At 41.9% G+C, this 25,149-nt stretch overlaps 1 protein-coding gene across 3 annotated transcripts in view; it reads left to right on the top strand.

The window, feature by feature from the left end:
• The first annotated feature begins 233 nt into the window (after nucleotides 1–233).
• PRKCA (protein kinase C alpha) overlaps nucleotides 234–25,149 on the top strand; it is a 158,076-nt gene continuing 133,160 nt past the window's right edge. For all 3 annotated transcript variants that reach the window (XM_068151135.1, XM_068151134.1, XM_068151133.1), the window contains exons 1-2: nucleotides 234–512; nucleotides 3,871–3,902. In XM_068151135.1, coding sequence (XP_068007236.1) covers nucleotides 340–512; nucleotides 3,871–3,902 — 205 coding nt within the window. In that variant the 5' untranslated portion in view covers nucleotides 234–339. The remainder of the gene's footprint in view (nucleotides 513–3,870; nucleotides 3,903–25,149) is intronic.

Below are 25,149 nucleotides of genomic sequence, written 5' to 3'. Positions count from 1 at the left end.
CCCATGGCACGGTGTAGCAGCTGCACCGAGTAAAGAAGGCACAAGGGAAGCGGTGCCAGAGGGTCACCCGTGCCCGCTGCTGCCAGGGCTCCGCATGGCAGGGTGCCAAGCCTGATTTGGAGGGAAGGTGACAATTTCCATGGCGGGCGGAGCAGCCGGCGCGGGATTCTCCTCCCCGTTTCCTACGCGCTGCTCCGACGTCAGGCACGGGAGCGGGAGGCAGCGCCCAGCGTCGCCGTTGCCAGAGAGTCGGCGGCTGCCGGACGGGGCGGACGTCGGGGCGGCGACTCCCGGCGCGGCCCGGCCCGGCTCCCGGCAGGGGGTGGAGAGGAGGGCGCTATGGCCGACGTGTTCCCGGGCTCCGAGCCCGGCGCAGCCCCGGACGCGGCGCGGCGGTTCGCTCGCAAGGGAGCCCTGAGGCAGAAGAACGTGCACGAGGTGAAGGAGCACAAATTCATCGCGCGTTTCTTCAAGCAACCTACCTTCTGCAGCCACTGCACCGACTTCATCTGGTGAGAGACCCCAGCGGCGCCTTCCCCTTCTTCGCACCCGCCGCTCGGGCCCGCTTGGCTGTAGGGGATTCCCCGCTCCGAGAGCAGTCCCCTTCGTGCCTTGCCCGGGCCCCGCGCAGCGGTCGCCCCTCCCCTTTTAGCCGCCGATTCCCCGGTGCCGCCGTTCCCGGCCTCTTCCCGCAGGGTCGGGCAGGTGAGCCCCGGTGGGGCAGAGCCGTGTCGCCTTGCTGACCCCAGCTCTGTCGCATCCTTCTCCCGGGGAGCTATTTGCAGCCACCAAATGCTCCGAGGGACCCTTAGGTGGGAGCCCCATAACTTGCCGGCGCTCAGTGGGCAGCGCTGGGTAGCGCCGCAGAGATAAAAGGGGTCTGCATATTCCCAAATGATGCAGAGTGGTCTTTGCTCACTTTTCATGTACTCCCCTCCCGACCCCGATTCTGCTTGGTTTGGCTGATCTCACCCCGAAGCCCCTGCTCCGTGCCCTCCTCCCCGGAGCGGACGGGAGCTCAGCCGGCGCTACAGCTGCTGCGCTGCAAACCGAGGGGTTTGTGTTTCAGGCTGTTGCTGTGTGGCACAACTTCTGGAGCTCTGCCTTTAACTTTGTGATCCGTGCCCGCTTTATTTCCTTCTGCTGTAGAGGGAGGGCTGGGAGCTTGGGAGTGCACGGTGCCACCGTGTTTGGGAAAGGGAGGGGTTTTTAAGAGAAGGGTTAAAGAAAGAGGAGGAAGGGAGGAAAACTTCTTACCAACACCCTCATTACTAAGCTGTCAGAGAAGAAAATATACCTATCAGTTGCTGCCATGCCCTCTTCTGGGCAGGATTGTAGCTCGCTGCAGGCCGAGCCGCGTCTCCCTGCATCTGCCCGGTTCGGCGCTGCCCTGCCCCTTCCTTCTCCTCACCCAGCCCTGGGCTTCTGGAGGCTGCTGGCTGTGCCCAGTGCCCTCAGCGAGGTGAGGCAAGAGGAGCGGGTGTGTACCCTTCCGTTTAGGTGAATGTGCTGTACATTCAGTCTCCGTGCCACATAAACAAGTTGAGCTTCCTCCCCTTCACCTGAGACGTGGCTTAGCTTCAGCCTTTCCTCTGCTGCTGAAGTTTTTTGCTGCGAGTTGTTGGAAACGAGAGCCGTGATTTATTTTAGCCAAAGTTGTAAAAGACCTAGAGGGGGCTGCACCCAGCTGTCTCTGAGTCTGTGGCCGGTGTCTTGTGCTTTTCATTTGTGTTTGTGTGTCTGGGCACAGACTTTTGCCTTTCTGTTTGAGTTTTCCTCCATTTAACTGTGATTGCTTCAGAACTGATTGGAAAGGAAAGGAAGGAAAACTGAGATGTTAAACTGTAGGAGAAACAAGGAGAAAAGTCAGCATTTTGAGTGTGGTTTGTTTTTCTTGTTAAATTATTTTTTCCTATTAAAAAAAATGATTGCAGAGTTTGGTGTTGTGAGAGACCTTCTGCTTCCCAGATAATCTAAACCAGAATTAATTGGGAGGTTTGAAAAAGTGCTGCGGGTTATTGTTGGGACTGTGTTTGTGCACCTAAGTAGCACAATTAAGAATGAAAGTGGAATACTGTCATGAGATGGATGTGAAAGTGAAAGGGTGTCCTGACAGGTGGCAAATGTAGCTGTGCTCATGTCTTGTCATACTTGTGAGTCTGAGGAAGCTCTTGACACCCATCAGATGAGCATCTGACAACTCAAACCCTTTTGTTTAATTTCCTCATTTGAAGATGGGCAGCTCTTGAATCAGCATCATACACCATAAAAAGGGCTTCATGTAGTTCCAAAATGATGTGTGGCAGTTAACATGTTTTAAGCTATAAAGAATAGGAAATGCAACCTTCAATGAATGGTGCAAATGATGATTTTTATTTGTTTTTTCCTTAGATGACATTTCATCAGGTACTGTGTCCTGAAATAGTTCAGTTCCTGCTTATCTTCCTCCACAACTTTCCCCTATCTGCTTTGTTTCCGAAGTGTGGAGAATTTGTTTAAAGCCCTTGTAGTTAAAATCCCTTGGAACTGCTCAGAGCGCTGAGCGGGCTGCAGCTGGTTAGCGTGTGGATCCAGCTCAAACACTGAAGAACGGCTGTGCTCTTAGAGCAGATAACACGGGAATGCTCTTCACAAATAAGTCTGTTTAAAAGCATGAAAAATGATCCCAAATCTGTTTCATGTTCTTAGCCCTGCTGTCAGCTTTCTTGCAATTGCATTTGCGCACTTTCCAGTACATACTTTTCACTTTGGGGAAGACAAGAGATAACAGCAGCAGAATGACAGCATGGTATAGTCATGTATGCTGCCAAGTAAACAAACAATTTTATATTTCTTCTGATTTTTTCTCATTTTAGGCCTATTTATAACAATAACAATTTGTGCAGAAATTTCTTGAAATGCTTGAAGCTCTGTAATTTCAGTCTGCACCTGAAGTAACAGTGTGCTAAAGATTTTTGTCCCTTCTCTAAGTAAATAAATAAGTGGGGAAAATTCTTTATATGATTCTTTTACAAACATTTCTGCAAAGTTGATAGTTGAACTTCACATTGTTCATGGCATTCAGCCTGCTGCTTGGCTTCTGCAGTTCATGGCTTTTGTTGGTTTCACTCAGAGTGTAAGCAGCTCCAGCACTCCAGGTGAAAAACATTCTGCAAAGATGCAAAACGCAGAGAAATATTTATAGGGGAGGATACTCCAAACATTTATTTTTGTGGAAAGAGTATGTTGAATGCTTAAACAAATAAACAAAACCAGCAGCAGTGGTTTTTGCCAGAGGTATCATATGTGTTTGAACTCTGGATATGTTGGTGAAGTGTTGTATGTGTATTTGAATTTTGCTGTAATTGTGAGGAAGCTGAAAAAGAATCAGTGTGAAACCAATGGGCCTGTCTTCTACTGAGCCAAGCCAAACCTCTTTTCCTCACAACAGACAGCTGATGTCTAGCTGAGATGTTTAACAGCACTGACCTGCAGTCCTAAAATCAGTCTGGTTTGGTTTATACACCTTTGCTAGAGCTTGGAATCTTTTACTGTGCTGTTAAGTATATGTGTTGTGTTAAATGAGTGGAAATATTTTCCAGTCATCGCAGATGAGGATAACTCTAGATCCAAAATAGCATTGTAAAATAATCATTAATAGTAATAAAAAGTGTTGCCAGAAGCTGCAGTGACATAGCTGGTGAGCTCAAGCTATTGTTCTCTGTTTTGAAGTGGGTGGGCAGCTCTGTGTTGTATATTTCAAAATCTGTTGCTGTCTTAGCAAAATCTGAAGTAATTTAATATGAAGCTATTTTTCCTGTTGATCATTGAGGAGAAGTTCTAACTCAACATACTAAGACAGATTTTTCTTTTCTTTTTGTTTTTATGCAGGGGATTTGGGAAGCAAGGATTTCAGTGCCAAGGTAAGCCACAAATGCTTTGTTGGCATGTTGTTGCACCTCATCTCGAAGGTAGCCAAAACTTGCCTGCAGCAAGAGGGAAACAAGCCTGGAAAAACTTAGCAAGCATCCCTATGTAAATTCAATGGGGAGATAATGATTCCATTAAATAACTGGTTGGTATTAATATCATATGCATTGAACAATCAAATAATTGCTCAGATCGTAGTAACACCTAAAGTTGTTTTGGTGCTTCCAATCTCATAGCGGTAAATGCCATATAATCTGCATGGCATGCAGCTTCCAACTTCTCATGAGAATAATCTGTGCAATTTAGCTTTAGCAGAGACCATTTTTCACATCAGAAGCTCTTGTCTGTGTGGGCGTTTTGGAAAATGGATTCACTTTTTAGTCATATGGCTTCTTTTCATAACCCAAACTCCCTGTTTTTAATTTTCATGTGCTGTACGTTTCGGAGGACCTCTGGGTTGAACTATGTCTTAGGACAAGCAGCATTTTTCTCCCTTACGTAATATTCAATTACAAAACAAAAACAAAACCCCCACCCCTTCAAAATCCTGGTTTAATCAATTCTACTGACCTTGAGAAATTGAAAGCTGCTATAGTAGAAAACAACTATGAAACTACACAAAAGGCAGAGCATCATGTGCTGTATTCTCACATATTTCTGTATTTTTGCCAAATCCTTATTGTTACTTAGCATTTAATCATTAAATAACCACACTCAAATATTGCTCTGTGTGTGTCCCCCCCCCCCCCCATATATTTACATAATCAGGATGAGGCTTTTTGTTGTCCCTTTTTCTTCCTCCACCTTCTTCCCTATTGCTTCACCTGCGGATGTACATTGTGTACTCATTAGCCAACCTTGTTTCTTTCATTATGGTTTTGTTTTTAATGGTCCTTTTCTCATCCTTTGGAGCGTATTGGACTATGCTGAATGTTGCTTTTACTTAGTGAAATTATGGATTCTGTGGTATTTTTGTGAAAAGTTGATGCTAGTTGATACTTCTTGAACTTGAACCTCCGAGAAGTGAAAAGAGTGATCTCTTTGAAAGATGTTGCAATAAATGTTTTTCTTTCTGCAAGTAGCAACATGCAACCACACACATGTAGTCAAAAAATTGCATACCTTAAGGTAGGCATGCAGCCATGAGTTTACTACTCATCTTGGAATCATAGAGTGGTTTGGAAGGGACATTATAGTTCCAAACCCCCTGCATGGATAGGGACACCTCCTACTAAGCTGAGTTGCTCAAGGCTCCTTCCAGTCTGCCTTTGAACATTACCAGGACTGGAGTCTTACAACTTCCCTGGGCAGCCTGTTCCAATTCCTCACTTCCTTTATGTCCAAGAATGTTAATACTACATTTTGTAGATATCCCCCAGTTCTTTGCTACTCATCACATCCAAATTAGTGATCAAAATCAGTGAGACTATGAATAAAAAATAAATAAATGTGTGAAACTAGAAGGTAGGTTGCAAAAACCCTTCCTTTAAGTGACTACCTTTAGAGAAAAGAATGACAAATGAAGAATAAAATGGAAATTTCAGTATGACATGAAGGAGAGAATATGACAATGACAGCTCCTAATACAACTATAGCTCTTGCTTCAGCAGAGTTTCTCTTACAAGTTTTAGCACTTGTGTGTTGTAGAGTCTCCTGCTAGACAGAAACTTGATATTGGGCAGGTTTCAGAGCTGGGTGGTTCTATTATTTCCAAAGTTGTTTTTAAATTCCTTAGGCCTTTATTACCAAAGGGAGGAGGAAAGGTAAAACATCAAATGGAAAGGATTCTTCTACTCTAAGAAACTACCATTATTATGTGAATATTTGGGGGCTGGGGCTAGATGATCTTTAAGGTCCTCTCCAACCCAAAGCAGTCCATGATCTAAGTTGGTATTTCATTAAACAAAACTCCAACCTCAATGTTTATGCAGCACTAGACATTGCAGCTAACACAGGTTGCTTTTATAGATTTCTAAAACTTCTTTTACAAAAGCATCACATAAACAAAGTTCTAGTTTTAAGAGAGGCCCTCAAAAAAGAAATTACTTTGTGTTTAAACTTAAATTTTATTTAAATTAAAACTTCATGCAAGCCTGATCTTTATTTGGGGGCCATTACTACCTTTATTTCATCAGGCTTGCTTTGAGATTTGGAGCATGTTTTCAGCTGCATGTAATCATTTTGCTTTATGCTTTTGATGCTGTAATAATCAGCCTCAGTGTTACATAAAACATTTAGATGAGTTCTTTGGAAGAGCTGAAGAGAAATAATTTATTTAATTAGAAAGCTTAGTAAAATTATTACACAAACACACACACACCTTTTTTACAGGATTTCTGCAAGTTTGAAGAAGACAATAAATTCAATTTTGGTATGGCTTTTAATGCTCTTAATGCAGCAGAGGTTCAGGGTGCAATTGCATTATTGCTGCACAAATGCTTAGCAGGAGACAATCCACATCCTAAGTAGTTTGCCTTTCTTAATGTGTGTGCTCTGATGTGCCTGGCTGCTGTGTATACTAGCAAAGAGATGTTCAGAATGGCTGCTTGGCTTTATAGGTCTGAGTTGAGTGTCTGTATGTGTGGAGAGGTGGGCCCAGGTGGACCTCATGAGGTTCAACAAGACTAAGGTGCATGGTTCTGCAGTTGGGCTGGAACAATCCTCATTGTCAGTACTGGCTGGGGGATGAGGTGATAGAAAGCAGCCTTGTGGAAAAGGACTTGAGAGTTCTGGTGGATGAGAAGCTGGGCATGAGCCAGCAGTGTGAGCTTGCAGCCCAGAAGGCTAATGACATCTTGGGCTGCATCAAAAGCAGCATGGCCAGCAGGTTGATAGAGGTGATTCTGCCCCTCTGCTCTGCTGAAATGTCACCTGTTCAGGTCTGGAGCTCTCAACACGAGGAAAAACATGGATCTGGTGGAGTGGGTCCAGAGAAGGGCCATGAAAATGATTGGTGGGGCTGAGCATCTCTGCTATGAGGACAAGCTGGGGTAGCTGGGGTGGTTCAGCCTGGAGAAGAGAAGGCCTGGGGAGACCTTAGAGTGGCTTTCCGGTACCTGAAGGGGGCTACAAGAAGGCCGCAGAGAGACTGTTTCCAAAAGGCTGCGGTGATAGGGTGTGGGGCAATGGTTTGAAATTAGGGAAGAGCAGATCTAGGTTGGATGTTACAAGAAAGTTCTCTATCATGAGGGTAGTAGAGCACTGCAACAGGTTGCCCAGGGAGGTAGTTGAGGCCCCATCCCTGGGGATACTTAAGGCCAGGCTCAACAAGGTAACCTGATCTAGTGGAGAATGTCCCTGTTGGCTGCATGATTCTATGGAGAGGCTATGGAATTCTGCTGCGGTATCAAAAAGAAGTTTTTCAGAGGTTTCAGGGTTCAAAAAGTAGCAGTAGACAAACTCAGGGCCTGTCTTTGGTAATGTATGAATTGGAAAATGAAATTGGAAGAGTTCAGATGGATTAACCTGCTCCCAAAGAACATATTTTTGTGCCTCCTGTTACTAGGAAGTGTTTTGCTGTTTGATAGTTGTGGTTTACTGTTGACTTACACAAATATGAACTATTTTAAAATATTGTGCTTTGGCAACAGGAGTTCCTACTCTGCTATTCTGTTCTCGATGTTTTCCATGGATTGTCTTTGTGGCAGTGAGAGCGTTATGGGAAGGTGATTTAAGGGAGTTAGGGCTTGCTTTTGTCTTCTGGCATTGTCAGGCAGGACAGCAAGCTGTCTGTAATGCTGAAAGCTTTTTCTGACATGCACCTGGCAGGTGTTGCAAGAGAAATGTGAAAAATCTAACCCATTTCTCAGCCTGCCACAGTAGGAAAGTGCCTCTTTTAAGGAAGCAGACTTTAAATTAAGGAAACGTTTAAGTTACATTTCGGCTTCTTCATTTTTTTGATACTGGCTGTTATCCTCTGAGCATAACCTACAGCTGTTTCTTTCTGTTTAGTTTGTAAGAAAGGTCTTTTTCTGGTGAACAGAGCAGGACAAACAGCAATTCACTAAGGTGTGAAGAATGTATGCTGGAGGGTGTATAAATACACATGTGTTTAGAGATTAAGTTCAGCACTCAAGGCTCAACAAGTTCCTCAAGGTGAAAATATTTTTAGCTACAGCAATATAAATGCAACCAAGTCCTGGTCCTGATTAATGGCCTCTCATTAATTCTCTCCCAAATGATCAAAATTCGTAGTTATGAACTGCAAGTTTTCCCTTTTTCACGTGATCTCTGCCAGGTCTACTGAAGTGCAGAGGGCTGCTGTAGCTTTGGAAAGCATTTGGCTTAAGGATAATAATGAGCTAAGGAAGAATTTCATGGTTCATGGTTGTTTTCCAATTTACATACATAAGAAGTAAATCAATTATACTGAGCTAATCTGTGTAACTGTTCCTTCACTAAGGGTGGAAATAGTTGCATTTCATTCTATTTTTTTGCTGTCTTTCAGATATCACAAAATTAGCAAGGTAAACCAGCACTTCATTTCCTCAGCTTTGTTTCTTTTATCTGCCAGTTCTTGACCTCTCTTCTGTAATGAGACCAAAGAACCCACTGATGCAGCCTCTTTTTTAAATCACCTCTTTTCATGTGGTATTAAAGATCTCTGTAGAGGTGCTTGAGAAAGGAGTTTTAATGCTGTGTCTGTGATCTGAAGACTTGAACCACTGAAACCTCTGAACACCTGTGACCTGCCTGACACATAGTTTTTATTCATCCTTAGACTTACAGAGGTAGCAGCACAATTAATTCTTTCTCATGTATGGATGAAGGCTTAGTTCTTGGTTTTCTCTCCTGACGATTGTATTTACACTACAGACAGTTTTTTGTTCATTTGATTGTCTTCATTTTCCATCCCAACTAATAAAGAAAAACTCACTATTGTTGTGTTGCTTCTTCATAAAAGTATTTTCTATCTTCCTTACGTGGAAATGTTACTGCCAAAGAGTGGGTAAGATACAAAGCAAGTTCTCCTCTCTGCCAACGCTGCTGCTCTTGTATCATTCCCTTTTTTCATGGTAAGATCAGATACTACAGGCCACAAGTTTGAACAGTGAATGTGGCTTTCTTTGCACTCTTTATATTATTTGTTAGTCTCATGCTACAGTTTACATTAACCTTTCCATAAATCTGAGATTCCATGAAATCACCAAGAGTCTGTCACTGCTGATACTGTCTATGCAAGTTAATGGTCAGCATGAAATCATCTGAAGTGGAAACTTAGTGTAGATACACTTTGGGCAGCTGACTCGTTAATGTATTTTTATGCTTATAACTTGGAGGTATCTGCTAAAAAAAAAGTACCCCCAGAGCAAAAGCCAAACACATACACATCCCAAAACAACAACAAGAGAAGACCAACACAACAACAAAACCACCTAGGAGCATAAATTGTATCTGTGCACAGACATTTCCACGATTCCTCCAGCCAGCTTTGTCCTTTCTGTTGGCCTTTTGCCCTCAGCCAAATCTGTGGAGTGATTCTGTGGGCTCCTTCTCAGAGGACAGTAATTTAATGTGCTGCAGATAATCTGACATATAGATTATAAGCATGCTGATAAGGTGCTGCTTGTGCATTTGTCTTGTCAGCTTTTATTCATTTGTTCTAACCCCTCCTTTGGCTGTCCCTTGCCTTCCCTTTACAATGTATGTCCTATATGAGGAACTGTGGTCCTCTTAGTTGCCTCATACCAGTATGTCAAGGCTCTGTCCTGTCCCTGCATTTGAACTCTCAGAGATCTTTGAAAAAATTACCCTTGTTCCAAGTTTTTACTGAGAGCAGCACTGACAGATGCAGATGAAACTGCTGAGCCCTACTGAGTGCAAATCCATTAGTGTTGTTTCAAATCAGGAAAGCCCTTTGGAAATGTGTATCCCAGTTCTTGGTCTGCATTGAGGGGTGGTCCTGCATCATGCAGGTCCTTCAGGTGATGCCAAACAGAACAGCAGACTTAATGTCTTCCAGGTGCTAAATAGTGTTTAGTTCATGGATCACACTGCAGCTCATCCAGCATAAACCCCTGGAACGTGGGTTGTATGAGTGCCTGGTTCTTAATGCTGCTTTCCTCTGCAGATCTGCTCCTGTTGGAGTGTTACTTTCCAATGAGATACATTGGTTATGCTTTCAGCAGTTGTATTCTGTGTGGGGAAGGGGATGTGTTGTCTTTGGGCATCATTGCTCTATGGAAAGGATGGTAGGGCATCTTCAAAGAGGGAAAAGACATATATCTGTGAGGATTCTGTTACTGCGATCACTGTGCACCACGAAAAGATCTTCGTATCAAACAGATAGGGATGAGTCGCTGTCCTGGAGGGACATAAAAGACCTGCAGCCGTGGTGCTGATGGACATGACTTAGTGGTGATCTGGCAGTGCTGGGTTAATAGTTGGACTCAATGATCTTAAAGGCCTTTTCCAACCTAAACAATTCTAGGTGCACAAGACCCGGTTCACTAAATGCACACTTCACTCAACACAGAACACAGCAGTAAACCAGAGGAATGTGCCAGCCTACTTCTGTTTTTCTAGAAAATTTCCTTGATGATACTGTGCTCATCAAAACTGGAACATAATTAAATCTGATCTTGCAGCAAAAGTTTCCTTTTTTTTTTCTCTCTTCCTTTTTTTTTTTTTTTTCCCTTCTCTGTATTAAATTTTAAAGAGCAAAACCAATCTTCACCCTTCCCACACTTGTACCATGCAAAGTTTTGTTTTGTTTACTGGAGTCAGATATCCCAGCAGTGTGTTCCAGTTACAAGAAACTGACTGTTCCAGTGCCCTGGATGCAATTCTATGGAGCTCTTCAGCTTCTAATTAAACATGTGGGAGTGATAGCTCATTCTGAGTTGACAGATAAACTAGTTTGAGTCCTGAGCAAGATAAAGTTTGGCATATTCTTTCTTGTCTCTCTCTGCTTTGGTGTAATACTGCACATCAATGCTGATGCACACATGGTGTTCATTTCATAGAAGTTTTTTTGGGGATGGAAATGACAATGCTGTGAGCAGCATTTAATGAAATGGGAAGTTGCAGAAGGATGAAGAAAACAGATTTCCCCGTTGGGATGCATTGATAATGATTTCTTTTATGTTTGGTGTCGTGGGTTGTTTCTCTTTAGGGTGGAAGGTAGAAATAATGTTATTTAATGAATACTCGAGGCTCAGTTCCTCAGCTTTTCTGTCTTTAGTAGAAAGCATGAAATTCGAAGAGTAAAGGGCTCTCTTGTGTATAATTAAAAACAGGAACTACCCTTTAAGTGTTTTTAAAGTCTTGTAGGTGCTGATCATTATAATTCTGACTGATTCCAGCAGTGCTTGTTGAGGACTTGTAGAGGCTGGAAGTGCTTGGGCGTTGGTTATCAACTGTTAATTCTTCAATTGCCGCTATTTAGGAATACTGCCTTCCATAAAAGTGATTCATAACTGTTACTTTCCGAGTCAGGCGATGGAACACGTGCCTACGTATCTTTCTGTGGATTCTGTTGTCACTTACTCTGATCTTTTAATTGTAATTCCATTTACATGAAGTTTTTTGGTTCCTTTCTACAGTTACATAACTTGGACTGGAAGGTACTGCAGACTCACAGGCCCCTAATATTCACAGAATATTAGGGGTTGGAAGGGACCTAAAAAGGTCATCCAGACCAACCCCCCTGCCAGAGCAGGATCACCTAGAGGAAGTTACACAGGAACACATTGTGGTGGGTTAACACCTCTTTCTGAAAACAAAACAAGAAAGCAGGGCGGAGGGCTTGCGGGTACTTTACACTCCCTGAAGGGCGTTTCCCCCCTGGGAAAGCTGAGTCTGTTCCACTTCCCCCTCCCTGCCCAGCTAGGGTATAAAAAGCAGGACATCATAGCAGTTGGATCTCCTTTTTGGCTCCTGCCTCTGCTGGATGAGAGCTACTGCAGCTGCCCTCCTGCTCCTCAGCCACGTGGCCGGACCTGATCCTTTTTCCTGCTGCCTCTGCACCTCCTCAGAGAAAGACTGGTTTTGTATTATTTTTTTTCTGTCCCACTCCCATCCATTCTTGTTCCTTGCCCTTGTGAACCTTGTTTTTCCCTGTTATTGTTATATATCTATAATTTGAAGAAAAAAAAATTATTTGCCTCTCTACTTCCAAGCTGACTCCAGATTGTTGCTTAGTGGATTTACTCCTTACTCCTTTTTTTCCTCCTCTCCCTGTTTGGAGGGAGGAGTTGGGGGGGAGTGGGGAAGAGATTCTCAGCTTTTTCCCATTTGAGCTTTTAACTCTCAGCTAAGGCTCAAACCACTACACACATCCAGGAGGGTTTTGAATGTGTCCGGAGGAGATTCCACAGCCTCTCTGGGCAGCCTGTTCCAGTGCTTTGTCATCCTGACAGAGAAAAAGTTTTTCCCTTCTGTTCCTGTGGCACCTCCTCTGCTCCAGCTTGCACCCATTGCCTCTGGTCCTGTCACTGGACATCCCTGAGCAGAGCCTGGCTCTGTACTCCCAACACTGCCCTGCACATCTTTATAAACAAGAATGAGGGGACCCTCAGGCTTCTCCAAACCCCAGCTCCCTCAGCCTGTCTTCATCAGGGAGATGTTCTCTGCCGTCATCATCTTTGTGGCTCTGCACTGGACTCTTTCAAGCAATTCCCTGAGGTCCTTCTTGATCTGAGGGGCCCAGAAGTTGACACAATATTCCAGGTGTGGCCTCATCAGGGCAGAGCAGAGAGGAAGGAGAACCTCTCTCTACCTACTCACCACACCTCTTTTAATACACCCCAGGATACCATTTACCTTCCTGGCCACAAGGGCAGAATATCTTCTAGTTACTTCATGTAGACTTTGAAATGACTTTACTGTCTTTATTAATTAAAATATTTTAATCACATGAACTTTATTAGTTCATATCTGGAATATGTCTCTCCAAAGGTAGACACTCACTGGAATTATTATTTTTATCTGTCCTCTCTTGTTTGCAAAATGCCTTTTAGAAAATAATTTAGACTAATACAGAAACACACTTTTTGAACTAACAATACAAGTTGGTCCTGAAACACCAGAAATATTAATTATTGCTCTCTTAATTTTGCTACTTTTTAGTTTTTAAAATCAAGCTGCAAAAAATCTAATTAATGCTTATCTTTATGTGCTGACCAGCCAAGACTGAAGAAAAGATTTACTCTGCATTTACAGCCAGGTATATTTGTTTTGGCACTGTCAGAAGTGCCTGTGGCTGGACAATTCTCAACACAAATAGCTCACATGGCACATTCAAGGCTTTATTTACCTTATAATGGTCAAGTTGTTTCCTGTTTTTTTCCCTTCTTGCTAAGGGAACAGCCCATAATATTCAGGCAACAAACCTAATTTTTAACTAGCTGCAGCCATTGCTCCTGTTTTCTTTCGCTTCAATCAATAGGATTGTATAAAAGCTGTTAATAGTGGATACATTGCAGGCATTTGCATATAGATGAAGCTTGTAATTGCATTTGGAAGCTGCAAAGATTGTGTTTCAGAAAATGAGACATTATTCCCCCCCCAAAGGTCCTTAGGGTCATAGTGTCATGAATAGTGATACTAATTTAATTAACTGTTTTCAAGTTTTAAATCTACAAGAATCAGATATTTAGAAATCGAGGTTCTCTGTGCTTGATTTTCTAAACTGCTGCCAATAATGACCCCACGTGTGTCTATTTAGTCTATGTTAAATAAAGGTGAGTGACTCAAAGTGGATCAAATACTGCCCTTCCTCATTTGAAACCTGGGGGCAGTCCACTGCAAGGTACAGACTGAAGCCCATTTTGAAGAGTCTTGAACTTTCTTCCCAAACTAACTCTCTTTCCAAAGCAGAGACATTTCACTCTTCATTTTCATTTACTGTTAACAGCATTTTTAACTTCTCTGGAATGTGTGCTAAAGGTGTTATTTTGGTCCCTCAGTAAACAAAGCATCATTAATGTAAGAGGAGGAGTTGGAAGAATAGTTTAGCTTCTTTCAGCTTCTAGGCTGTGCTGGGTTATTGTTTTGTTCTTCAATCACTAGGATGTTAGCCAGAATCCACTTCAAAGTGTAGTTCTCAAGACATTGATGATACTGAGATTAAAAGAAAGGTGAATCTTTGAGTGCTGGCAACAAGTGCAGAGAGGAGCCCTATCTCATGGCAAGCTGTTGTTTACCTTAGTAGGTTGATTTCAGAAGTCTTTTTGTTTCCTTAGAATTTATCATTAGTGATCATGATCTGCATTCTCAGCCTATTCTCTGTAGATGAGCTGAACCAAACATTTGGGAAGTGCAGAATAAGCCCCTCATAGTTGCTTTGGCTTGTTCAAGTCTGTCTCTGCAATGTGAGTCAGTCCACTTCTCGCTCACACTGCATAAGAAGTGTTACCTCCTGCCTGTTCTCCAGTACCTGCTACCTGAACTGTTTGTTTTTTATTTCACACAAGCTTTGAGCCACACAGAATCTGTGTGCCTGAAGGTGATGACATCCTGCTAAGTGATGACAGGTTGGGAGCATCTTGATTTTTTTTTCCTATTCCATATTTTTATCAAAAAAATGGATTTCAGTCCAACAATTTCCTACATTTGTTTGAATCAGAGGAGCTGTTAAAAAAAAAATCACATTGCAATAAATATAGAAATGGACTAATTCAACCAAATTCTATACAAGAGTACCTTTTTCCCCAAGCTTTTCCATCATAACAGGTTAGTTGGACTTTTTTTTTCCCCCCCTGGAATTAGTCAGATTTTGGATTGCTCTTACCTTGTTTGCTGACTTTTACTTTTTGAGAGCCTTCCAAGTATGTCAGTTTTCTGTCTTCTTTCTTGTCATCAGCTTTTACAAATTACATCTGTTGGGTCTATTTTTATATAACGGAACTCCTCTTGTTAATCCAAGTGGATGTGAGCGCAGCAAGCAGTGGGTGCGCTCCAGTGCATGGATGTTTTTCTGTATGTCTTTGGGCTCATGGAGATGAATGGGAGATTACAGAAAGAAGGGAGAAAACTACAGCTTTATTTATGTTCTGTTTCAAATATTTAAGTGCCAAGATAGTGCTCAGAATTCCTTTGATGTTATTGGGGTATCCTTGTGACTGTCCCTGAAGGTGTTCAAGAGGGGTTTGGATGTGGTGCTTGAAGCCATGGCTTGCTTAGTCATGAGGTGTTGGGTGACAGGTTGGACTTGATGATCTCTGAGGTCTTTTCCAACCTTATTGATTCTATGATTCTATGATTCAGGTGTGAGCCTTTAGAAGACAGTAAAGGCTCAACCAATCTAGTTATGCAGCTTAGTAAAACTGCTTCTTGAGGTGTCTCTGTATGTCCCTGAGAAGCACACTCACCTGTTTCAACTGTCTGAAGACCTTGGGGAATAAAACTGCATTTTGTTAAACGTGAAAACTCAATAAAATTCCATTCTTACCCCAGCATATCAGTGGGCAGAAAGGTGATGTTTTTTTCCCAGCAATGCTCTTTCTTTGTGTTACTATTTGCTTGTTTAAAGCTGCCCAGTATGTTGGTACAAATAGTGTAGGCTGTTTCGTTTGGATTGCCTGTGCACTAGTTCTCTGAAATACCAGGTGACAGAATGAGAGAAAGTGGTCTAAAATATGCCAGGGGAGGTTTAGGTTGGATATTAGGAAAAAAAATATGTCCTGCAAAAGTGGTCAGGTACTGGAACAGGCTGCCCAGGGAGGTGGTTGGGTTGGCATCCTTGGAGGTGTAAAGAAATGTGTAGACATGGCTCTTGGGGACATGGTTTAATGGCCATGGTTGTGTTAGGTTGAAGGTTGGACTAAGTGATTTTAGAGGTCTTTTTCAGCCCAAACAATTCTGTGAATGAAACTGTTAATCATTCTAATATCCCTGATTTACCTCTAAAAAGGAGCCTTGGAAAGCAGCATGGCTGCTGAAGGGGTTTTAAAAATGCAGTTGGTAGGGATGTTTTCTGTATTTCCCTTGGAAGTGGTGGTGTTTTCTAGTGTCTCAGACAGTTGTTACACCAACTGCACAGTGTGCTCCTGCATTAGATGATTTCACTGGATGTAGCTCTGAGCAACGTGATCTAGTGTGAGGTGTCCCTGCCCATAGCAGAGGGGTTGGAACTAGATGATCCTTGAGATCTCTTCCAACCCTGACAATTCTCTGATTCTGTAAGTCATGGAGGCTGCCCAACTGATGCCTTCCCTTGTTGATAAATGTGTAGACCTCAGGCAAGCTTATTTCTGAGATTTTTACCAAACTGAAGTCTTGTGTCAGCTTCCTGATGCTGTGTAACAAGGAGCAGTTGAGTTGTCAAGACTGCATGAAATTCTCTTCATTTAATGAAGCTGGAGTTTCTTCGAACTCTTGCAAATTGAGACTTATGTTGGATGTTATTACACCTGGTACAAGGCCAAGTGTCTCTTTCACTTTACCATATGTATACATTACAAATATTTAAGGAATGTCTCTTATTAATGATTTGCTATATGCTGCTGCATCCTTTGTTGGAAGCAAATGTTTTTGTGGGTTTGGATTCTTGGCAGAAAGTATCCTGAAGATGAGTGCCATTAGTTTCAGGGTGTTGAAAGCAGGATATCCCTGGAAGCCTGGGACTGCTTCAGTATCTGGGCCATGTAAGGGAGCAGATATGCCTGACTGACTTTTTCTCAGTATGCTTTGTCCTAGGCCAGGTTTCTTTTAGTATAAATAGAACAGAAAATGTATTAAGCACACTGTGGAGTATTTGATAATAGAGCTGTTTCTATATTTGGAAGAGGGAGGACAAACCTTTGTCACCATTGCATCTCTTTTCTGGTTTCTGTAGGAGGTCTTTGACTTCAGATTCTTGTTTCTTGCCTGTGCTTTAAACTTCTCTCTGAATCTGTGGTATTGTTGTTGTGTTATTATAAATAAATCACACACTGCAACTACAGCTGCAATTTTTAAACAACCCAGTCATCATAATGGGCATATCAAGTCTCAAGGCTTTCTGCTGCTACTGTCATCTTAAGTGCTTTTGAATCCTGAGAGCAGAACAATAATATGTGGGTGGCTTGGTTAATGTGACTGACAGTGACTGAGACATCATGTTGGGAGATACTGAGTGAAGAAATTCATTGATGCGAGGCCATGGATTTATGGACACATCATAGTTTTGGAGTGTTGATTATTTAAGTAAATGTGTAGCTGTGGATTGATGAACAAAAATTGACTTCATCTATCATTGCTGTATTAGGGAGGGCTAATTTGGTTTGTGCAGGTTTTTACAAGAAGCTTGCTGCAAAAAGCAGTGATAAATATGCTCAGTAAATTTTAATGAAGTCCTTAACACTGTCCATGGAGCTTATTTAGTAATTTAAATCAATACATTAGGAAGACTACTAAGCATAGAACTTACTGTAGAATTAAATTTTTAATAATTCTTGCTCTTCCTTGGCTTTTATTCAACTTATGCAAATATTGACCTTTGAGTTCTCCCCACTGCCTAGGTTTTACTGAGCTGTGCTTTGAAGGGGCGGGGGAGTGGCTGTGGTCTCATTTTTAAGCTTTTGTTGTAATAATTAAAAGGGCAGTGTCAGACATACAGATCATTTGACATTTAACATGGCAAAGTGAAAAGGAAATTGGTGATAAAATCAGCAGGGTTAATTTTAGAACCATCAAATGTGAAGCGCGGAGAACAGAAACTAGGCTGGCCAGCAGGTAGCATCACTGATGTATTTCCAGAACATCCAAAAGACAGTTCATATCAGTTCTGCAGTCAGGGATACTCTTTGTGAGAGTGTAGGATTGGGTTCCTGTTGAGCCAATAAATGTTCGTAATATTTCAAAGCCTGAATCTTGCAAGCTGCTTTGTATGACCGGATCAGTATCCGGTCAATGAACGTCTATCTGTGACGTTGTTCTGTATGAAACAACTGTTGGGATCTGACCTTAATCTGTAGTTAATAGTTTAGGCTTTAATACTTATTTTTATTTGTAGTGCAGTGCAGTGATTCCCTGAATAACTGAAGCTTCACATTATGCAGAATTCTGCATTAATATTTAGGTAAAGTAAGATGCCCTTGATACAGAAGGTTTAGTAACCTAGAGAGACAAGATGTGGTGATACATGCACGTATTATCCTGTCACTTGCCATATGTGGGGTTTTTTTAAGTGGAAATTATTTGCTTGAGCTTGGTACTGAAATTTCAGTCTAATAGCATGATAAATTTTACATGAAAATACTCTGTGCTATGAATAGTTGATATCATGTAAATTATGCACATTCTGGCTGTATGTAAAGACAGAGCCACCTGAAACATTCAGTGGGTAGAATACAACCTTGTCAGGAGAGAGTGGTCGAATGCAGAAAAGATTTCTTGTGACACGCACTTCTCTCCTAACAATAATTAAGCAGCAGTAGTGAGGAGAAGCAACTCTTAACTTCCTAAGTAACTCACAGAACAATTTCATCCCCTGTGCATTGATCCTGTTAGGCAAAGCCTACAGCACTCCTGTGTTTCTCAGCAAACTGTCTTCTCCTAGGCCTAATGATACAGGGATGATTTTTTGTTTTCATCCCCCCTCCCTCTTACTTTAGAAAACAGTTAATCAATGGAGCAGAATCTGATACACTTAAAGCTTGTTCTCAGCAGGTAAACCCTCCTCACTTCATAGGTAATTGGGTAATTGTTCAGCTGAGTGTAAAGAAAGCTCAGATGGTGCCTCTGCAGTGTGTGTTGTGGTAGAAGAAACTTGCTCCTTGAAGCAAGTTCTGTCTGTAATTACTACTGAGTTTTAGGGTGAATAACATCTTCCATGCGTGTTATTTGATGTACTCAATTAAACTGAGGATGACAGAAATGGAATGGGTGATGGGAAAGAGAATCATCTTGCTTGAGAAAATGATCAAGAGGCATTTTCTGTGTTGCTGTCTGTAATGCTGATAAGGAAATATGTGAGTTGGGCTTTTTATGGTGGTTTTCTTCCTTGATACAGCTTATTTAAAAAACAAAGCAAACAGAACCCTTAATTCTAGCTCTTCTTGCATGGACAAATTATTTGTCCCTAGGTTGAGGCATAAAAATAGAGGAATTTATTAATCTGTGGTATCTCTTTCAGCAGTCAGAAATTCATTATGACCTGATGGTGAGATGCAGGGTAACAGATGCAATCTTTGGATCAACCAGCTACAGCTTTTGTGTTAACCAGTCATCAGGAAATATCATGAAATTACTGAAGTACAAAACACATCTGTTGGAAAGATGTTTAAGTCTTTTGTGAAATAGGATGGGAAAAACATTACTAGACTGGGGAGTGGCTTTAGAAACAGCTGTGCTAAACAAGGGAGTGTGGGCCATGTGAATGCATTCTTTTCAGAAAGCCAAGCAGACCTAGTTGGACTTGGGTTTGTGTGGCTCCTCTCCAAATGTTTTGTTTCCCCTGCTATTGCAGAAGTGAATTCTGCAGTTTGTTCAGGTTTTCTGTCAGTTTGAATTGTGCCTGTGTGCAGGTTGGTGGGCTGAAGCCAAAGTGCATATTTGGCTTTCCAAGGGTTAAAACTTGCAGAGTTTGGTTGCTTTTCACTCTAGATGTAGCTTCGACTTCATTAGGTTTGTTGTCTCCTTGTTTTTGAAGGACTGTTGCTTGATTCCTGCATGCAAAAGGCAGCATTAAGACGGTGAATCAACCCTTTAACATTTGCTTAGCCCTCAACTTTGATATTTTATTAATTTGCTTTAATGGCATAATCCATGTTGCCATGAGGATACTTTGCAAGGCCACATGTCTGCTCTTAGAAATGGATGCCCTGCTGTGTTCTGTAACAGCATGTCCTCCTTCTGAGGTTGCCTATCATGTAGCCCTGATGCAAGTACTCCCAGGCTTTTCTTTCCTACCCACCTAACACTCTGCACAAGTGCCACAAGCCTCACTTACCTGTTCTTAAAAGCCTGGTGGCAATTACAGCACCAGGACATTGCAAAGTGTTGATGTGGCACTTGAAGTGGGAACCCTGAAGGCAGATAATGAGTTCCTCTTTACTCCTTAGCATGGGAGAAAATGTCAGGCTTCTTTCAGCACTTGTGGTAATGAATCCTTCAACAATTTCAGACTGAAAATAGAAATAAATCTTTCTGCTAATGCAGATTTTGGGCCTTGGTTTTAGGAGAAGTAGAACACTGGTTGCTATTTAGCACGTGTAGTATCTGCAGAATAGTGCTAAAATTAGTCAGTGCTGGCTTTAAGTGCTTGCTTTTGAGTCGAGTTGGGATGTGGAAGCCTCTCCCTCTGTCTTATTTGTCAAGTTATCTCGTGAGATGAGTTTACACAAAGATGCTATTGAACAATTTGAAATGTCAAAGCTTGCTCAGCTTTGAAACAGCTGTGTCCAAAATGGCTTTTGTGTTGCTGGGACGCTCTGAGCTCTCTCTGGAATGCAGTAAACAAGTGTGTTTTATAAAATTGTGCCTGTGCCTCCAGGTTATTCTTGTGGAAAAAGCCATTGGTGCGGTTGGTGTTTTCTTCTAGGGTTAAAAAAAAACTTCATGCTGTCTCCTGAGGGAATGCCAATATCTCTGATAGCACAACCTTTTGCTTATTACTAGTAAGTTTAAAAGGCAACAGTTTATCAGGGCTCCAGATGTTACAGTTTTGCTTGTTACCTGTTTATGCACATCCTCAGGCTTTCGCTTCACCTGTGGACTTGCAGATAACATGCTCATGGTTCTCCAAACTAAAAAGGCCTTTGGTTTTTCTAACTGTTGCCTTCAGACAGGAACACTCCGCATTTGCCATTGATTTAAGGCTTTCCAAAAGATTAAAAATGCCATCATACTGAGTCTCATTTGCATGGTTGACTGTCATTGTCTCTATCTGACAGGGAAGCAGTGATATTTAACAGCGCTCAGGTTACACAGATTGTGTCAGAACTGAGAACATAACATAAAGACGCAAGACAGGACTCTCTGTTTGTTTGTTTCTCAACATTGTCTTACAGAGTCTTGTGCAAAGATGTGTTTATGCTTTACAAGAATCCTTGTCATGAGGAGTTTGAATATTAAAGGATGAGTCACTGTAAGAACAGCACGGTACAATGCAGAGCAGTCTGTAAAGTGCTGCTTGATCAGAGCTTCTCCTGGGTTTTGCCCTTGCTCGTTACTCTGCAGAAGGTGGTGTGGGGTTTCTTGGCTGGTGGGAAGTTGTGATTTCTGTCAAGCAGAATATTATAAAGGAGGTCATTGTCTAGAAGCAGAATGAGTTAATTTGGGCTTTCAGTGAGGAATTATTTTTATAACTGGTTGTACCTGAAGAATGAGTTCTGTTATCTGACTCTGCCATGCAGCTTTGGGACGGGGAAGTGCATTCTCTTCTAAACCTCTTCTGTCTTCCGTAGGACACTGCATGACTCAGGGGTTGTTTAATTGAGAAAAAATGTATAATGGATACCTTTCTCAATGGCTGCTTGCTCCCAAGTAATCTCTTCCTAAGATCACTTCTTTAGCTGGCATTAATTCAGGTCTGTAATGAGTTTCTGTAAACTGCAACAGCCCTGCTCGTGCCAGCCCCAAGCTTGTTGCTGCTTCATTATTGTCATTTTATCACTTGCTTACCAGGTGTAAATTGAAATCCTGATCTGACAGTTAGAAGATTTTGTGTGTTTAGGTTGGAAAGTCAGTGCTGTGCTTCCTCAGTTTTGGTCCATCGCAGAATTTAGCTTAGGAAATCCAAATTTATCTTAGGAAATCCATGTGGATCTGTGATTTTCTGGCAAAGTTTTATGGATACCAATAGTGTCTGCTGCCCTGGCTTTGTTAAACCACTGTTTGCACCTGAAAGGTTTGTGTAAGGGCTAAACAGGCACACATATCAGAGGTTAGAGTGTGGTTTGTATTGTATTCCTGAAATACAGAATCCTCCATCTAGAGCCTGGCACTGGTTTTGGGTCATGCTTAATAGAGTACAATTTTATTCAGTCATGCTAACAATCTTGTTATCATCACTAGGAGAGAAGAACTGCAACTGTTGCAGATGGTGTTCCATCTTTAAAGATAATAAGATTAAAATGTCTGATGAGGATGTCTTCAGAGGGGAAAAAGATGGGATGGTGGTGGGCTACTGTCACAACCTTTGGAACAGACAATGAGGCAGTAAATTGATGTCAGCGATTTTGATTTGGGTGGAAACTTGGTACAGCTGCATCTTAAAAAGCCTGGAGAAAGTATTTATAGTATCAGATTTCTGCAGATAGCAACAAATCCAGCATGCTATCACCAGCTTTGGGTTGTTTCCTTATCTGAAGCTCATGGAATGACATAGAGGTGTACTGAAAATGCGGCATATAACATAGCTCTAAAATCCTAGGAGTTCTAAAAGTGTATTTGCACTTTCTGACATAATTTCTTTCATCCTGGAACACCTTTCTCAACTTCAGCTCCTTTTTTGACCTCAGTTTGAGTCAGATTCTTTCTAGTTTAGCAGCTCTCAAGCTTGCCTTGGAGAAGGCAACTGCTTGCATGCCAGCCTGCGTCCTTGCAGGGCTGTGCTGGATCTTGGAGCAAGGGGGCAGAGAGTTCAGCCTTGGCTTGCCCAACCCTGCCTCTGGAACCCACATAGTGCCAGCTTCTGGGGTGGAATTTGTGTGGGCTAATTCTCTTCTCTCCCGTCCTGGAAGGGATTTGTACTTGGCAAGACTTTACCCGCCCTCAATTTATGCCATTGTGGTAGTTACTCTTGTGAGAATGTAGGAGAAGGGAAGGAGAAACAACAGAGATGGGAGAACAGGAGGAGCCTTGGCAGAGGACAGATGGTATAAACAGGAGAGCTGGGAACCAGTCTGGGCATCCTCCCTCAGGACAGCTCCTGGAGGATACCAACAGTGAGGCTTACACTTTGGTACAGGTCTTCTATGTTTTTTAAGAACAATTTGAATGTCAGATTTTGAGGGGATGCATTCCATGAAACTACAGCTTCCACAGGATGCTGTTTTGCTTGTATTTGAAAAATTCCAGGTTTATGTTTCACCAATTTTTTTCACTATGCATTTCATTATTTGAGATGAAGTATTTCTTTCTAGTTCATATTGAGCTTTTAAGGAAACCATTACTTTTTCTCTCTCTCTATTATTAGCCACAAGTAAAATGTAGTTTGTGATGTTTAATTTCCTTCAAGCCTCATATGACAGTATTTGCATCTAAAATGCCACTAGTAAATGGCAGGTTCTTAAGCTCTTATTGTTTTGCTTTTTCTCTTGGAGTCACTTTAGCATGCATAGACTATTTTAGAACTGTATTCTGAAGCAGTTTTATGATTCTTTAAATGCTAAATGTAGTCATTTAATAATATTATAATTGGAAATCCATTTATAATGTAGTTCTGTGTGACCTCTGTATTTTTCCCTCCTTTGCTGTCAGATTCATTTTCTTCTGTTCCTCTCAACAAATCACACTCCAAACTACAGCAGTCAGCTGGTCTGGACTAAAAATAACCTGGGAACCCCTACCCTGCCCTGCAGGTTGTGACGTTACAGCCTCTGATTTACAGCTATCTTATGAAGAAGAGTTAACTTTTATGATGTGCAATGTAGGAAAGCTCTGGCACTCTCCGTGGGGTGTTTAATATATTGGACCATGGTTAAAGTTTGACAGGCCTGTGTTTGGTTGTTTATTAGAGTAAGGGATTCTGTGAGCTGCTTCGTGCTCTATCATAAATGCAGTTTATTTGCTGTATGTGTTAGATATATCTGAAATACTTGATAGTAATAGAAGATTAATGTGATAGGAAAGAATCCCTGACTTTAAGACTCCCTTCAAGCCTTGCTGATGAAATGCTGCTGTGCTGTTTCCTGTTTGCAGTTGAGAGCCGAGGCTAGGAGAGGCACTCAAGTGTGAGCTCTGCATTTCCTGTGGGATTGCATCTTGTCTAGATGCATTTTGACCTTATCAGGTAGTACAGGTATCAGTATCAGCGTAGCTCTGGCAGCACAGCACTCAAGCTGTAGAACCTGTCTGAGAAGCAGAGTAGCTGTCTGGCAGTCACTCTGTGCTGGCCCTTGCTCTGTGGGTTGCTCTGCTGGGGATACCTGAGTGTGTCCAGGCCTGGATCAGGCACGATCAGTTCTTAGCGCTGCTTATGGTGCTTTGAGCAGCATTACACGCAGCCCTTGGTTGCTTTGCTTTTATTCCTTTAAGAACGGATAAAAACCTGAAAAGTGAGCACTCTACTTAAAATCTAATTTGTTTCTCTTACTTGAATAAAGTACTTGGAAACTAACACTTTAGAGCCATACCATGTTTAGATTTAAGGGAGAATTTCTTCTCACTCTTTCCAGTCAAACACCTCTGCCAAGGGAAACACTTTGTGTTTTAAGTGATAAGACTTTGAGTGTCTTGCACTGGAAGATGTGGAGCAAACCACTCCACCTCCCCCAGACACTAGTTAGTATGCTTGAGTAATAATTAACTAAGGAATATGGATAGTGCCAGCCTCATCTTGGTACCAGATAAATTCTCCTTGGGACTTGGAATGTTTTTTTCTGTGCAGATAGTTCTGAACAAGCATTATCTCAGTGTGTCATCTTGTACTTCTTCCTCATTTATGAGTTTCAGTGGATTATTTTACAGGGTTACATGTCCCATTATTGAAAGTGTAAAAGGAATTAAAAGATCGTTTAAAACCTTTTGTTTCATTCCTGTGAACCCTCTCAGAGGTGCTACTTGCTGGAAATCATTAAATATTTGCCTGGAGTATGCATTCTCCACAATACTTTGTTTGAATACTGCCCCTTGAATTTCTTCTCGTGTGAATTTTTTCCTTTCTTTCCTCCTCTGTCAGTTATTCTGTCAGTTATCCTTCAAGAATGCTGTGGCAGCTGGAGATTTCTTAGTTCAATAGCAGTGGTAACAACAGCTGTACACTGAAGCTTGCTTTTGTGAACAATGTTTTTTGGTGAAAATTTTGTACTTATCAAGAAACAGTCTCCAAAGAATCCCTTTAAGAAACTGTCAGAAATGTGATGCTTGCACACTGGTGTGAAGGAAGCAACTCTGGTTTTATTTCTCTGTTGATATCATTCTGCTTGTGGAAAAGATCCCAAAGTCTGTTCCTGCTAGGATTTATTTTTCTGTTGTCTTAGTTCTTCACAGAAGCTTAGGTGCGAGGTGCTTAAATTCATCACTAAGTGTTGTTGAAGCTCACTTAGTCTTCAAAATGCTTCAGAAATTTGCTGCAGAATACTCATTTATATGAGAAGATAATCCAATAATGAGTTCCCTATCCCCAAGTTTTCATTCTGTGCTCAGATCTCA

Source organism: Melanerpes formicivorus, unplaced genomic scaffold (assembly GCF_026170545.1).
Source record: "Melanerpes formicivorus ecotype bairdi unplaced genomic scaffold, bMelFor1.0.p_v2 SCAF_21, whole genome shotgun sequence".
Classification (NCBI taxonomy): domain Eukaryota; kingdom Metazoa; phylum Chordata; class Aves; order Piciformes; family Picidae; genus Melanerpes; species Melanerpes formicivorus.
This window is presented reverse-complemented; position numbering and strand designations above follow the sequence as displayed.